Here is a 14,455-nt window from a genome sequence, read left to right as displayed (position 1 = left end):
AAAACTCAGCAGGTCTGGCAGCATCGGCGGAGAAGAAAAGAGTTGACGTTTCGAGTCCTCATGACACTTTAACAGTTCTGTTGAAGAATCATGAGGACTCAAAACGTCAACTCTTTTCTTCTCCGCCGATGCTGCCAGACCTGCTGAGTTTTTCCAGGTAATTCTGTTTTTGTTTTTGTTTTGGATTTCCAGCATCCGCAGTTTTTTGTTTTTATCTCAGATTCTATTAAGTTGGAAAACTAAATCCTTCACTTTCTTTTTATGCAATCTGTATTTGGGAAACTTTACTATGACAATATTTTCATGCACCCACGAATACGAAGAGTGGAACGTGTGATTTTTAATTCAATATCTTCATTTGTTTTTATTCATTTACGGGATATGGACTTCGCTGGCTAGGCCACCATTTACTGTCCATCTCTAACTGCCTTTGAGAAGCTGGTGGTGAGCTACCTTCTTGAACCACTGCAGTCCCTGTGGTGTAGGTACACCCACAGTCATGTTAGGAACACCACCATCTGGAAGTTCTCCTCCAAGCCACTCACCATGCTGACTTGGAAATATACTGGCTATTCCCTTACTGTCAGTGGGTCAAAATTCTCGAATTCCCTCCCTAACACCAATACTTGAAATTCAAGTACTATCTCTTGAGGTATTGGAACATGTGTAATATTATCTGGCAAAGGGAGATGACTGAGGGTGTCTGCATTTGCTATGTATGTACACCCGGACAGTGCATAAAAGTGTACTTGTATGCTGACAAAATTAAAGCCCATCTTTGAATTCTAGCAGAGGCTATCGGTGGGATTGCTTTATCTTCACTAAATAACCCTAACAGTGGTTTGTGACCTGACACTGTGGTGAAGTGTCAACCATGCAAATATTGCTGGAACTTTTTTACCCCAAAACGATAGATAAGTCCTCTTTTTTTCAATTTGCGAGTATCCTTTCTCGGCTGTAGAAAGGGTTCTGGATACAAACCCTATCAGTCTTTCAGATCCAACCTCCATCTTGTGTGACAACACTGCTCCCACTCCATAGGGAAATGCATCACAAATAATGCACTAGTAGACACAATGAGTGTAAAGGCTTCTTAACTCTTATGAAGGCTTCCTTTTGCTGTACCTCCCAGGACCATCTGTGGTTCTTCTTCAATAATAAGTGTAATGGGGCTAACACTGTAGATAGGTTAGGCAAGAATTGACCGTAACAGTTTAAGATGCCCAAAAAAGACTTGAGCTCCATGATGTTGTTAGGAGAGGGCACTTCCTTCATTGCTCTGACTTTCTCCTCCTATGGATGCAACCCTTGGGCATCCACTCATTGACCCAGATACATAACTTCCTTTGCTTGGAAGGTGCACTTTCCTTTTTTTAAACAACACCAGCCTCTAAAAATCTCTTCAGAGCCTCTTCCAGGTTTGCCACATGCTCTGCTTCTGTGGATCCTGTGATCAGGACATCATCCAGGTCCACTATAACTCAGGGAAGTCCCTGTCATAAGCTTTCCATTATTTTTTTGAAAATTGCACAAGTAGATGACACATTGAAGGGTAGGCGTGTATATTGGTACAGGCCCTTGTGTGTGTTTATGGTGACATAACTGGTTGATGTGTTGTCCAGCTCAAGCTGCTGATACACATGACTCATGTCCAGTTTAGTATAGGATCTTCCTCCTGCAGGTTTAGCATACAGACCTTCAATCCTTGGGATTGGGTATTTGTGTAATTTCGCAGCCTTGTTCACTGTTAATTTATGATCCTCACAGATGTGAACGGTTTGGTCTGGGTTTAGCACAAGGACTATGGGTGCTGCCCATTCCGAAAATTGGACTGGCTGTATCATTCCTAACTTCTCCAAGCAGCGTAATTTCACATCAACCTTTTCTCTCAGAGCGTAAGGCACAGGACTTGCCTTAAGAGGTGTTGCTTTAGGGTTCATGTATCTTTTAGCTTGTAGACATTTGATTTCCCCCAACTCATCTTGGAATACTCTGTCATATTTTTTCAACAACTCTGGAATTCCTCCTGTCGTGACCTGAAAAATTTCTGACCACTTTAGTTTAATTTCCTTCACCCAATCACAGCCCAGAAGGATAGGTCCTTCTCTAGCTACAACAATTATTGGCAGCTGAGCTGTCTGTTGTCTGTGTGATACAGGTACAGAGGTGATGTCTTTCGCCTGTCTTGCTTCTCCTGTATATGTTTTTAACTGAGCAGCGGTTTTCTCCAAACTCAGTGGCTGGGTACCTTCTCTGAGATATTTAGAGATGTGTTCTCCCACACTGTGGTCGATGCTCCTGTGTCCACATCCATGACCAGAGGCTTTCCATTTACTTAAAGGGTAACAGCGATTGGTTCAGTTTTCCTGGCCTTCAGATTACGTAGGGAATAAACCTCAGCATCAGTAACTTCTGGCTCATCCATATTGTGCACTTCATTTAACTTGACATCTGAACGGCTGCCTTGATTGATTCCTGCACTGTTTAACAAAATGCTCTTTTTTATGGCACTAGTGGCATTCTGCATCTTTAAATCTACAGACTTCGGGTGCATGATTTCCCCCACAACAGTAACACTTTAACTTCTGGGTTACTGGTGAGCTGTTTCCAGTATTTCTTTTTGTCTTTCTAGTGGTAGGGACTGTGTCCCGCTTCACGGTAGCCTTCCTGGTCTTCGCCCCACACCCGGCGGCAGCTTCCCACCCTAGCTGCAGAATGGAGCCATGTTGCACATTCTGCAGAGCCTGCGAGTCCCTCTCAGCCTCTCCATTGCTAGCGCTATCTCCATGGCGTGCTTCAGGTCTACCTCAACTCCTACAAGCAAACGGCACTGAATGATGTCATCATTTATGTCGCAAATTAAACAATCTCGCAATGTCGTTTAAAGTATCACCAAAGTCACAATGCTCCGTTAACTGTTTTAACTTCGTGATGTACGTTGTATTGACTTACGGGGGTCCCTTACTCAAGAATTAAACTTGAATCTTAAATGATCACTGAGGGTTTAGGCTGAAAAAGTCCTTTCATGAGGTTGACTAGCTCAGTGAAGGGTCTAGAATTTGGCACATTTGGAGCCGTTAAGCTATGGGGGATCTATGTGGAGTCTCCCAATCACAGTCGTGGTGACAGGAGCTCTGTTCAGGTGGGTAATGACTTTTCTTCATTTCCGTATGGATGAGGCCAGCCAGGCTGAGCGAGCCAGAGGCTTCGCGGCCATTGCTGGCTTCCCCCGTGTCCAGGGTGCTATAGACTGTACACATGTGGCCATCAAGGCACCAGCAGGTGAGCCCGGTGCCTTCGTCAACAGGAAGGGCTTCCACTCCATGAACGTGCAGATAGTGTGTGATCACAGGATGCTGATTCTACAAGTCTGTGCAAGGTACCCAGGCAGCTCCCACGACACCTACATCCTCAGACACTCCCAGGTGCCGGGGCTCTTCAGTGCTCCAGCCCGGCTGGATGGATGGCTGCTGGGTGACAAGGACTATCCGTTGATAGGGTAGCTTATGACGTCTCTCCGCCACCCAAGATCAGAGGCAGAATAGCGTTATAATAGGAATCATTCCTCCACAACGGCAGTGATAGAGAGAACCACAGTTCTTCTGAAGATACACTTCCGATGCCTGCACCATTCAGGGGGAAACTACAATACCCCCCAGGGCGGGTATCACTGATAGTGGTCACATGCTGTACTCTCCACAATCTGGCACTGGCAAGGGGGGACACACTGAAGGAAGAGGATCTTGAGGCAGCTCCACAATGAATCCAGTTGTGAGTCAGAAGCGGAGCACAGTGAGAAGAACACTGAGGGTGTGGATGCAGATGTCAGGGAGGCAGGGATACCAGGGACACCTTGATCCAACGCTCCTTCAGCTAGGCTGCCAAAGATCTGCTTCCACCTCATTCCAGGGCTGCCGCCTCCATCCCGGATTCTGAAATGACCCTTTCATTTGAACCCAAAGTCCACTCAGCGCCTGTGCAATAAAATTAACAGCTACTCACATCCAGCATTACACACTGGCATACCGTACATCAGAAAAAAATGGTGAAGCATACTGAGGCCATTATGACAAAAGCAAAATTTGACGTTTACAACAAATTAACATTACCATCTCTGGTGTTCATTTCCACACCAGTAAACATATAAACAAAACATTACAGAACAGAAGATCTCCCATGAACAGCTCCTCTTGTGCTCATGGTGCCTTAAACTTATCTTTACGAGTGCTGCATCTTGGTGACCCCCCCACTCGCTGACAGCGGCTTTGGAGACAGCCTGCTGACTCTGCTGTCCTGTTGGCCTTGATGAACTTGGCGGGCGTCCTCTGGCCAGTGGCGCCTGCGCTAACCCCAACTGGGAAGCAGCGGCCAGTGCCATGGCTGGTATCTCCCAAAACATCGCGGCCTCATCAGATGCCACGGTCACTGGCAGAGGGGCGGAGGAGCTGCTGCCATCATCCAGAGCACCCTGAGGAGCCCACAGAGATGACAAGCAGCTCGTGTGCTAACATGAGATTGCTCTGGGCCTCCCTGCTCGCTACTATAGACGGGCACCTGGCTGGGATACTGGGTGCCTCATCCATCTCCCACACTGACACTGACCACCTGAGCTCAGTGCCTGTGTGAGGGTTTGCAGGTCTGAGAGAGACCCCAGGAACCCCTGATCCTGTTCCCGGAGCTGCCTCTCCATGAGAGTCGCCACCCTCTCAATGGAGGAGGCAGTGCACTCGGCCATGAGGGTCACCGACGTGTTCATTCTCCACATGGACTCCTCCACAACAGAGAGTATGGTACACATACCCTCATGAATCTCCGCCAGACCCTCCTGCACATCCCGCTGGACATCCAGAACCTGCCACCTAATGGATGACGCCAGAGGCTCATCATCTGCCTTAGACTCAGCATCATCCTGGTCTCCAGCAGTTCTCTGACTGCCGGTGCCCTGGGCACTCTCTGCCTCTGCCTGCACCTCAAGTGAGTGTGAAGTGCCCTCACTGCAGTGCACTGACAGTCTAGCCGATGATCCAATGCCCACTGAGGTGCTGGTATCTGTGCTGGTGCCTAGTTCAGAGAGCGGGTCTGACGCAGGTGCAGCTGAATCCCAGCGGTCCTTTGGCATCAGGAGTGGCTCTTCAGGGCCCTGTGAATGAGTGTGTGCTGGGAATCTAAGGGAGAACAATGACATGTCATTAGTTTAAGTTATCACACTGTCACTGTGTATGCCAGGCACCCTGGTGAGACAATGGAGATCTGCATCATGGTGCCATCATCTTTCAGTGATCAATGGGGACTCCAGGTTTGAGGCTCCCATTAATGATGAGACTACACAAGAATGTTTGCACCATCCAACACTCTCATCTCTGCACACTGCACTCTTACCTTCATCAGAGACCCCTGCATCTCCACGACCAGCTGACCGAGGTGGGTGCTGGCTCTCCAGCTCCAAAGCGTCCAATTCGAACCTCGGCATGATTAGGAGGTGTTGGGAGACCTCCACCTGTCCTTGACCTCCCAATGTTGTTATGACTCCTCTTCTCCTGAAAGGCAAGGAGCATAGATTATCCCACTCTCTACCTGCAGCACCATTGCAGCCTGGCCAACCCCAGCTGAGGAACACCTTGCAGGGCACATCCAAGTCGTGGCCCTCGAACCGCAAGGCACTCAGACTCTAACACCCCTGAGCTCCACGGGGAGATGGCCAGCCCTTCTCCATACTGATCCATACAAAGATGGGTACTCACCCTTCCCGAGTGCAGCAGGTCATTGAACCTTTTGCGGCACTGCACCCATGGGTGTCCCACAATGTCGTGGCTGCTGACCTCGGCTGCCATCTCCTCCTAAGTTTTTTTGGCCTGGTGTGGTGGCCTCCTCCTGCTATCCCTGGGAACGAGGGTGTCTGGCCTGACACCCACCTCCTCCCCGAGGTTCACGAGGCACTCTTCCGGGAAACAGTGGTGGGGGGGGGGGGTGGCGAATGTCCACTTGACCTGCCCTCCCGCCTGATGTTTCCTGCCCCTGGTGAGGCCATTGCTTCAGTCTCCAGCCCAAATAAAGATTCTCCCCTGGCAGCCTTCAGGGAGCTGCCTTTGCTGATTTTGAAGCACCTGCCAGGTTGCCATTGGACCCGGTGCCCTTCCCAACCATTTAGAAGACACTTTTCACGCTAGGTGAGCCTTAATTGGCCAGCCAGCATGAAATCGTGATCAGGGGCCTGTTTCCCAATCGCTCTCAGGCTCGCCAATTGCGAGGGCCGAACGAGGGCAAAAATTCAGGCCCAAGGCTAGAAACCTCTGCCCCAAGCCCCAAGATGCCCCGTGCTTAGGGCTGATTCGCCTATACAGTCACATGATCCCCATAACAGCAAAATAACTTTAATTTATTACATCCTGCACACATTAGTGTTGCCGCAAATTCGAACAGGACCAACCGAGATTAATCAGCAACTAACCTACGATGTGATGATCCCTTTAAATAGTGCCGGAGGGGGCTCTTTCCTGTTTTTGACCATCATGTTCAGCTGTGTGTGTTTAAAAGAGGTCATTAACTAGTGCGGCCAAGACCAAAATGGCAGAGCTGGCATGAAATCAGTCTTAGACGCTGAGTCACAATCTGTCTACTCCGCATAGTTGCAACTCATGGATGTGGTGCCCATTCTAACGCCCTCACCCACTATAGCATTTGGCATGTGATGCACCATAATTGAATGGAAGCACCATGGGTGGCAACTTGTTACTAAACCAGAAATTATCAGCATCACGGAGCCAAATTTAGGGGCCATGGTCTTCAATGCAATGTTGCCACAATTGCTTCTGTAAGTAATTTAGTTAATTTTGTGACAATGTGTATTTTGAAGTTCAGGATGTTTTGGGCTTTGCACTCAGACACTTAGGGATACCTGGCATATTGACTGGACCAATCGTCTATTTCCTTAACCAGTGCGATTTAAGAATAGAAAGAAATAGCAGAACAATGAAGAAGGAATTTGGATGAATTGGCGTCAAATTGGGCGCAGAAGGAGAAATAAATAGATAGAAAAGGCAGCAAGGAAATGTAAGAAAAATGCATTTTAAATTTTAGAACCTTCCAAGATGAGTTTAGTATCTAGCATTTATATTATTCCCGTTCATAGAATCGTAGAATGGTTTCAGCACAGAAAGAGGCCACATGGCCCATCAATTTTTTTATTCTTTCATGAGATGCAGGTGCCGCTGGCTGGGCCAGCACTTATTGCCCATCCCTAGTTGCCCTTAAGAAGGTGGTGGTGAGCTACCTTCTTGATCTGCTGCAGTTCTTGTGATGTAGGTACACCCACAGTGTTGTTAGGAAGGGAGTTCCAGGGTTTTGACACAGCGACAGTGGAGGAACGACGATATATTTCCAAGTCAGGATGGTGATTGACCTGGAGGGGAGCTTCCAGATGGTGGTGTTCCCATCTATCTGCTGTCCTTCTAGATGGTAGTGGTCGTGGGTTTGGAAGGTGCTCTCTAAGGAGCCTTGGTGAATTCCTGCAATGCATCTTGTAGATGGTACACACTGCTGCTACTGTGCGTCAGTGGTGGAGGGAGTGAATGTTTCTGGATGTGGTGCCAATCAAGTAGGCTGTTTTGTCCTGGGCGGTGTCAAGCTTCTTGAGTATTGTGAGAGCTACACTCAGCCAGGCAAGTGGAGAGTATTCCATCACACTCCTGACTTGTGCCTTGTAGATGGTGGGCAACTTTGGAGAGTCAGAAAGTGAGTTTTGTGTCGCAGGATTCCTAGCCTTTGACCCGCTCTTGTAGCCATAGTATTTTTATGGTAGTCCAGTTCAGTTTCTAGTCAATGGTCATCCCCCAGGATGTTGATAGTGGGGGATTCAGAGATGGTAATGCCATTGAAAGCCAATGGGTGATGATTAGATTCTCTCTTGTTGAAGATGGCCATTGCCTGACACTTGTCTGGCGCAAATGTTACTTGCCCCTTGTTAGCTCAAGCCTGGACATTGTCCAGGTCTTGCTGCATGTGGAAATGCACTGCATCAGTATCTGAGGATGGTGCAAAACATTGTGCAATCATCAACGAACATCCTTACTTCTGACCTTATGATGGGAAGAAAGTTATTGATGAAGCAGCTGAAGATGGCTGGGCCGAGGACACTACCCTGAAGAACTCCTGCAATGATGTACTGGAGCTGAGATGACTGACCTCCAACAACCACAACCATCTTCCTTTGTGCTAGGTATGACTCCAACCAGTGGAGATGTTTGCTCCTGATTCCCATTGGCTCCAATTTTGCTAGGACTCCTTGATGCCACACCTGATCAAACGGGTCTTGATGTCAAGGGCAGTCACTCTCACCTCACCTCAGGAGTTCAGTTCTTTTGTCCATGCATGAACCAAGGCTATAATGAGGTCAGGATCTGTGTGGCCCTGGAGGAACGCAAACTGAGCGTCAGAAAGCAGGTTATTGCTAAGCAAGTGCCACTGGATAACATTGTTGATGACCCTTTCCATTACTTTACTGATGATGGACAGTAGACTGTTAAGATGGTAAATAGCTGAGTTGGATTTCTCCTGCTTTTTGTGTACAGGACATACCTGCGCAATTTTCCACATAGCTGGGTAGATGCCAGTGTTGTAGCTGTACTGGAACAGCTTGGCTAGGGGCGCAGCAGGTTCTGGAGCACAAGTCTTCAGCACTATTGCTGGAATATTGCCAGGGCCCACAGCCTTTGCAGTATCCAGTGCCTTCCGCCGTTTCTTGAAATCGTGGAGTGAATCGAATTGGCTAAAGACTGGCATCTGTGATGTTGGGAACCTCTGGAGGAGACCAAGATGGATCATCTACTTGGCACTTCTGGCTGAAGATTGCAGCAAATGCTTCAGCCTTATCTTTTGCACTGCTGTGCTGGGCTCCTCCATCAATGAGAATGGGGATATTTGTGGAGTTTCCTCCTCCAGTGAGTTGTTTAATTGTTCACCACCATTCACAATTGGCTGTGGCAGGACTGTAGAGCTTAGGTCTGATCCATAGGTTGTGGGATTGCTTAGCTCTGTCTATCACTTGCTGGTTATGTTGTTTGGAATGCATGTAGTCCTGTGTCGTAGCTTCACCAGGTTGACACCTCATTTTTAGGTATACCTGGTGCTGCTCCTGGCATGCCCCCCTGCACTCTTCATTGGACCAGGGTTGATCCATTGGTAATGCTAGGGTGGGGGTACGCTGGGCCATGAGGTTACAGATTCTGTTCAAGTACATTATGTCTCTGCTGGCCCTCTGAAGGAGAAATTCACCAAGTGTCACTCCCCTGACTTTTCCTGTGTCCCCGCAAATTTTTCCTTTTCAGATAATGAACCAATTTCCTTTTGAATGTCTTGATTGAACCTGCTTGCACCACACCCTCAAGCAGTGCATTCCAGATCCTACCCATTTGCTGTGTGAAAAGGTTCTTCCTCATGTCACCACTGCTTCTTTTGCCTATTACCTTAAATTACCTGACCCTTTCTGAGCCGGAGAGGTTCAGTGCCATTGCAGAAACATAAATCTCATCATTAAATGGACCCTTATGTTGCACAATGCCATCCTTAACTTTCTTTTAATGGACAATTAATGTGCATGTGCAACAATTAATTGAAGTGCATGAGACGGTATAGGTGAGCTCACATTTTTGGGTTGCTACCCACAGAGTAGCACTAATTATCCAGCAATTTGCACGACAAATTACCTGTGGCAATTTGCAACCCATAATGTATCTCTTCCCTGTCACAGATTGTGGGATGGTTTGGACATGAATAACGACACGTGGATCAAACCCGCAGGTATTTTCCCAGCAAACCCCAGGGTTTTGTGTGAAACAATTTTTTTATGAGCCTGTTTCACAGTTCACAATATAATCTGGATAATTGTATTCCTATGCTGGGACAGAAGAGTTAACAGCATTTCTATTCCAATTTTATTTAACCTATGGCAAATTTGCCAATGAAGATCTCTCTTCAGGATGAAGCAGACAATGAGCCAAGGACCTGCTGTCAGGCAAAGCATACATGAATGAATGAAGCTCCCTTCATTCCAATTTAAGATAACAGCTCTTGGGCAATATCTACCCTTTTCAAACGTGCCAAAGGAAGTGCAACAAAGCAATGAAATCAGAAAGTGTTAGAAATGTACAGCAGGTACCTGAAAATGGAAATGATTGGTGAGTCTCCCTGGTCAGACTGATCCTCAGGACTGAGCTGCCTCTTCTGTGTACTCCTAATATTTTATTTCATATCCCTAACTTCCAACAATTGCAAATCATGCAGCCAATTCACAATTGGATTATCAGTCAAAACTGGCCACTTTTTTTTTAAGCAGTTGCAGTGCATTACTTTGCGAAATATGAAGGCTCATAACTTTTCACTGACAGGCCTATTTGTCCTTTCTCACAAATTAAACCCAGAAGTGCACTGAAATAATTGCACCATTCCATGGAGTTTAAAGCTCTGTGCAATTCTTTCTTTCAAGCATTGATTGTGCATGACCATCAGCCTTTTTCTGTAAACTATCCCATCGATGTCCTCATCTGAGTGGTCTGCAGCAGAACGTGGGGTGCTGGCACCTGCGAGAGTCTTTTCCCCCACCCAGGCTTCGTGTCTCACCATGTGAACATCCTGTCCTTGAAAGTGCATGCAGTAGCTCAGCTGGTGGCCGTGAGTACGAAATCGAGGATGAGATGGTGTTTCGTTATTATCAGTGTCTTCTTGTTCCTGCCCTTCACAGCCTTGGGCTACTGCCTGGTCGGGTGACAGTTCTCAGGTATCTGAAAGGAGAAAGGCACAGGGGTAGAATTGCCATGGGTGAAAGCAAGAGCTGCATCCTTACAGCACCTGCAGCCTGGGAATCAGAAGAAATTGAGAAGTTAGGGGCAAGTGGGATGTGAGGAGGAGGATTGGGTAGAAACATACCAATCCTTCCAGCCCTGCCACTGGCCACGGTCTCAGTAATGACTGCTCCAATAGTGGCAAGCACTGTGTCCTCCGTAGTATTGAGAACATGAAGCTGTGCCTTGGCAGTTAAGTGTTCCTCCTTTTGACATGTGCCACTTTGTCCTGCGAGATATCCACGCATGTTAGAGGGTGTGGTGAGATTTGTCTGGGTGATGTGACTGTCATGGTTGAATAGATGGCATTGTGTGCAAGCTGTGAGATGTGGTTGTGAGGCTAGCAGCAATGCTAAGTGCATAAGGGTGAGGTGAAGCTATGAATATTTAGGTATGAACTGTGATTGATGGAGATTTTTGGCAGCTAAGTAATGGGATTATGTTGCATTGGGCAGTGTGAAAAGCTAGTGGTGCAGTTGATGGAAGATACATTCACTGACCTTGACCACTCATGTGAGCTCATTGAACTTATTTCAGCACTGCATCCAGCTCCTTCGGTCTACGCTCCTGCCATTGATCTACACCATTATCTGTTCCCATTTCTTTGTAGTTTGTCTAGAGGACCTCTCCCCCTCTCTACCTCCTGCACCAACGCCTCTAGTGCAGTACCAGAGACCCTCAGAGCCAGCTCTCTGCCGTGTTATATTATTCCACTTTTTTTCCCGGATTAAAGTCACTTCTGCAATGAATTACAGCATCTTCTCAAGCCAAAATGCGCCTCCCCTTTAAGAGGCACAGCCTTATTTTAAGTAGCACAAGGCCAGCTAGAACTTGTGCTCACCTCTTAAGATGTTGTGCCCCTTGATCAGGCATGCAGCCACTCAACAGTGCATTTAGTGTTGGCTGCACGCAGCAGTGATAATGCTACCTGCATCACAACCAACGGACACAGGTTAATTGCACATCACAATCGCCACGCTCCTTTTTGATCCTAATCCACTTTGCACCTAATTAATTCTGAACTGTCTCCCTCAGTGACAAGAGTTTATCTTTCTTCGCACAAAAAAGGCAAAGATAACGTAAAGTTATTTAAAAAAACATGATATACCATGTCTTTACAGGCAAGTAGTGAGTCCTGATTACAAATGATAGTGTTATAAATACCCGTAACCTTTATTAAATGTGTGCTTTTAGAAACTCATAAGTGAGGTAAAAGAAATTACCAGTACAGAAATAGCACCCTTAGTTAAAGAAATCTGTGAATAAAATATTAAGGTAGTACAAAGAATTAGCAACTCTGTAAAAATAACAAGTTTTTTTGCATGTTTTGAGAAAACAGCTGTTGAAAACTCCTAAATAATTCGAAGTAAAACTGAACTCTACAGCAAATGTGCTAGGTTGCTCATTCTATACCCTTGTGTAATATGTGGCTAATAGTTTAAATAAATAACTCAGGAAAAATGCATATTTGAACATAAGGCTAAAGTTGTCTTGCTTCCAACGGATTCCTGATCAAATTTGCTCAGAATATCTTTTTTCTTATTATTTTACTCCATATAGTCTTATTAGGAATATTTTACATATTTAGTATTTCAGTTATCCCAGCCAAAGTTCTGTCCCGTCATTTGGTAAAATTTCATGTTGAAAGGCCGGTAGAAGTCTCTCAGCCTCTGAACCACCTCTGGCTCAATGTTGGGATGGGTTCTGCCTTTTGTTTTGCCCAGGCAATGAGGCTTGCTGCTGCCCTCTGGTTTCTTCAAGCAGGGGAAGCCCTTGGTCTTGTTGAAATAGAAATGTTTGTCTGTGATGATCCTCTTCAGACCCAGAAAGTCTTGGACTTTGCCTAGTTCTCCCGCTGGGTCACTGATCAGCCTCTCTCCACTCACAAACAGAATCTGGCCCATGGGGAAATAAAGAAGCCAATTCTCTAAGTGCTTGGCATAGATGCCAATCTGAATAGCACTCCATGAGGTGTCAATCAGGCCTGTAGTCCTGTTTTTGAAGGCCAAGCTCTCAAAACTGGGGATATCGGGTTTTTTAGAGAGAGTTTGCGTGTAGTCAGAAATAGCCCGAGTGACAGGGTCCCGAACCACCACTATTAGCTTGGCATCCTTGGACATTGCATAGATTCGGGCAGCTACCTCCTTGGTAACAAAATAACTGGGAGTTTTCTCCATGGTGATTTGTCCATCCAGTGTTTTAGGCATCAGGCCCCTGTAGAAACATAAATTTATAGTTTGAGAAAAAAAATCACTTCAGAATTTATTTTAAAAATCCTTAATTCCAGTTTAGGTACAATGGGACTACAGTTCAAATTTGGCAAGGAGTAAAATAGCTGCCCAATACCATCACCCAATTTTCCTTCCCTTTCAAATCAATGGAAAGTAAAATGGCAGCCAATCCAATACTGCTCATTTTATGCCTTTGCTGAAGTTAACCTTTTTCCTCAATCAATCTAGATTTTAAGGGGCATGGACAGGGTGGATAGGGAGCAGCTGTTCCCCTTAGTTGAAGGGTCAGTCACAAAGGGGCATAAGTTCAAGGTGAGGGGCAGGAGGTTTAGGGGGTTGTGAGGAAAATCTTTTTTACCCAGAGGGTGGTGACAGTCTGGAATGCGCTGCCTGGGAGGGTGGTGGAGGCGGGTTGCCTCACATCCTTTAAAAAGTACCTGGATGAGCACTTGGCACATCATAACATTCAAGGCTATGGGCTAGGAGCTGGTAAATGGGATTAGGTAGGTAGGACAGGTGTTTCTCACGTGTTGGTGCAGACTCGATGGGCCGAGGGGCCTATTCTGCACTGTGATTTTGTTTTTGAGATGGTCATGAAAGCAGCATTCAACAGTTCAATGCAACTGATAACTCTCTAACTAAAGATTCACTTTTCTAGAAAGAATGAAAATTTGATCTCATTTGTTTCCCTCGCTTCAACATTCCCTGTGCCTTGTTTGACTTCCTTATAGACTAGGCTGAATCTTGATAGTTTGAATGAACTGTTAACATCAGCTTGCATTTATTATCTGGCTTTAACATTGTAGACCATTCCAAGGTGCTCTACAGGAACATAACCAGAGAAATAAAAATTGGTGCTGAGCTGAAGAAGGAGTGATTACAACCAGTAACCAAAACCTTTACCAAAGAGGGAGGTTGTAAGAAGGATTTTAAAGGAGGAAATAAGAGACATAGGGCAGGATTTTCATTCAGGCCCCGACACCAACGAGCATTGTCATGGGTGGGACAGGAAGAATAGGAGAGGTATTGGAGAGCTCTCCAAATTTTCCTGTCCTGCCCGTGACAATGCTTGCCAGTGGTGGAGCCGCAAAGTCCCGGCCATGGAGAGGCAGAGAGGTTGAAGGAGGGAGTTGCAGAGCTTGGAGTCTAGACAGCTGAAGGCATAGCCAACAATGGTGTAATTAAGGAATAGGGGATGCACAAGTGACCTGATGTGGAAAACCATAGAGTTGTCAGAGGGCTGAAGGAGGTTAGAGAGATAAGGAAGGGTGAGATATGTGTTGTAATATGCCTTTAAGGGATAGCAGCATCACTTGAAGGGAAATGTGTCATGTGATCCAGTCTCAGTCTCACTTTGGCCTGTGATCCAAACACAGCTCTGCTGCTGAT

At 46.3% G+C, this 14,455-nt stretch overlaps 1 protein-coding gene across 1 annotated transcript in view; it reads right to left on the bottom strand.

Annotated features, from left to right (window-relative positions):
- Positions 1-11,999: 11,999 nt before the first annotated feature.
- The window catches only part of LOC121293764 (heparan sulfate glucosamine 3-O-sulfotransferase 3A1-like), a 151,675-nt gene continuing 149,219 nt past the window's right edge, over positions 12,000-14,455 (bottom strand). Inside the window, exon 2 of the mRNA XM_041217056.1 lies at positions 12,000-13,049. Within this exon, the coding sequence (XP_041072990.1) occupies positions 12,428-13,049 (622 nt within the window). The 3' untranslated portion in view covers positions 12,000-12,427. The remainder of the gene's footprint in view (positions 13,050-14,455) is intronic.

Source organism: Carcharodon carcharias, chromosome 22 (genome assembly GCF_017639515.1).
Source record: "Carcharodon carcharias isolate sCarCar2 chromosome 22, sCarCar2.pri, whole genome shotgun sequence".
NCBI lineage: Eukaryota > Metazoa > Chordata > Chondrichthyes > Lamniformes > Lamnidae > Carcharodon > Carcharodon carcharias.
Note: the sequence above shows the minus strand (reverse complement) of the source record. Positions and strands in the feature narration are given on the sequence as shown.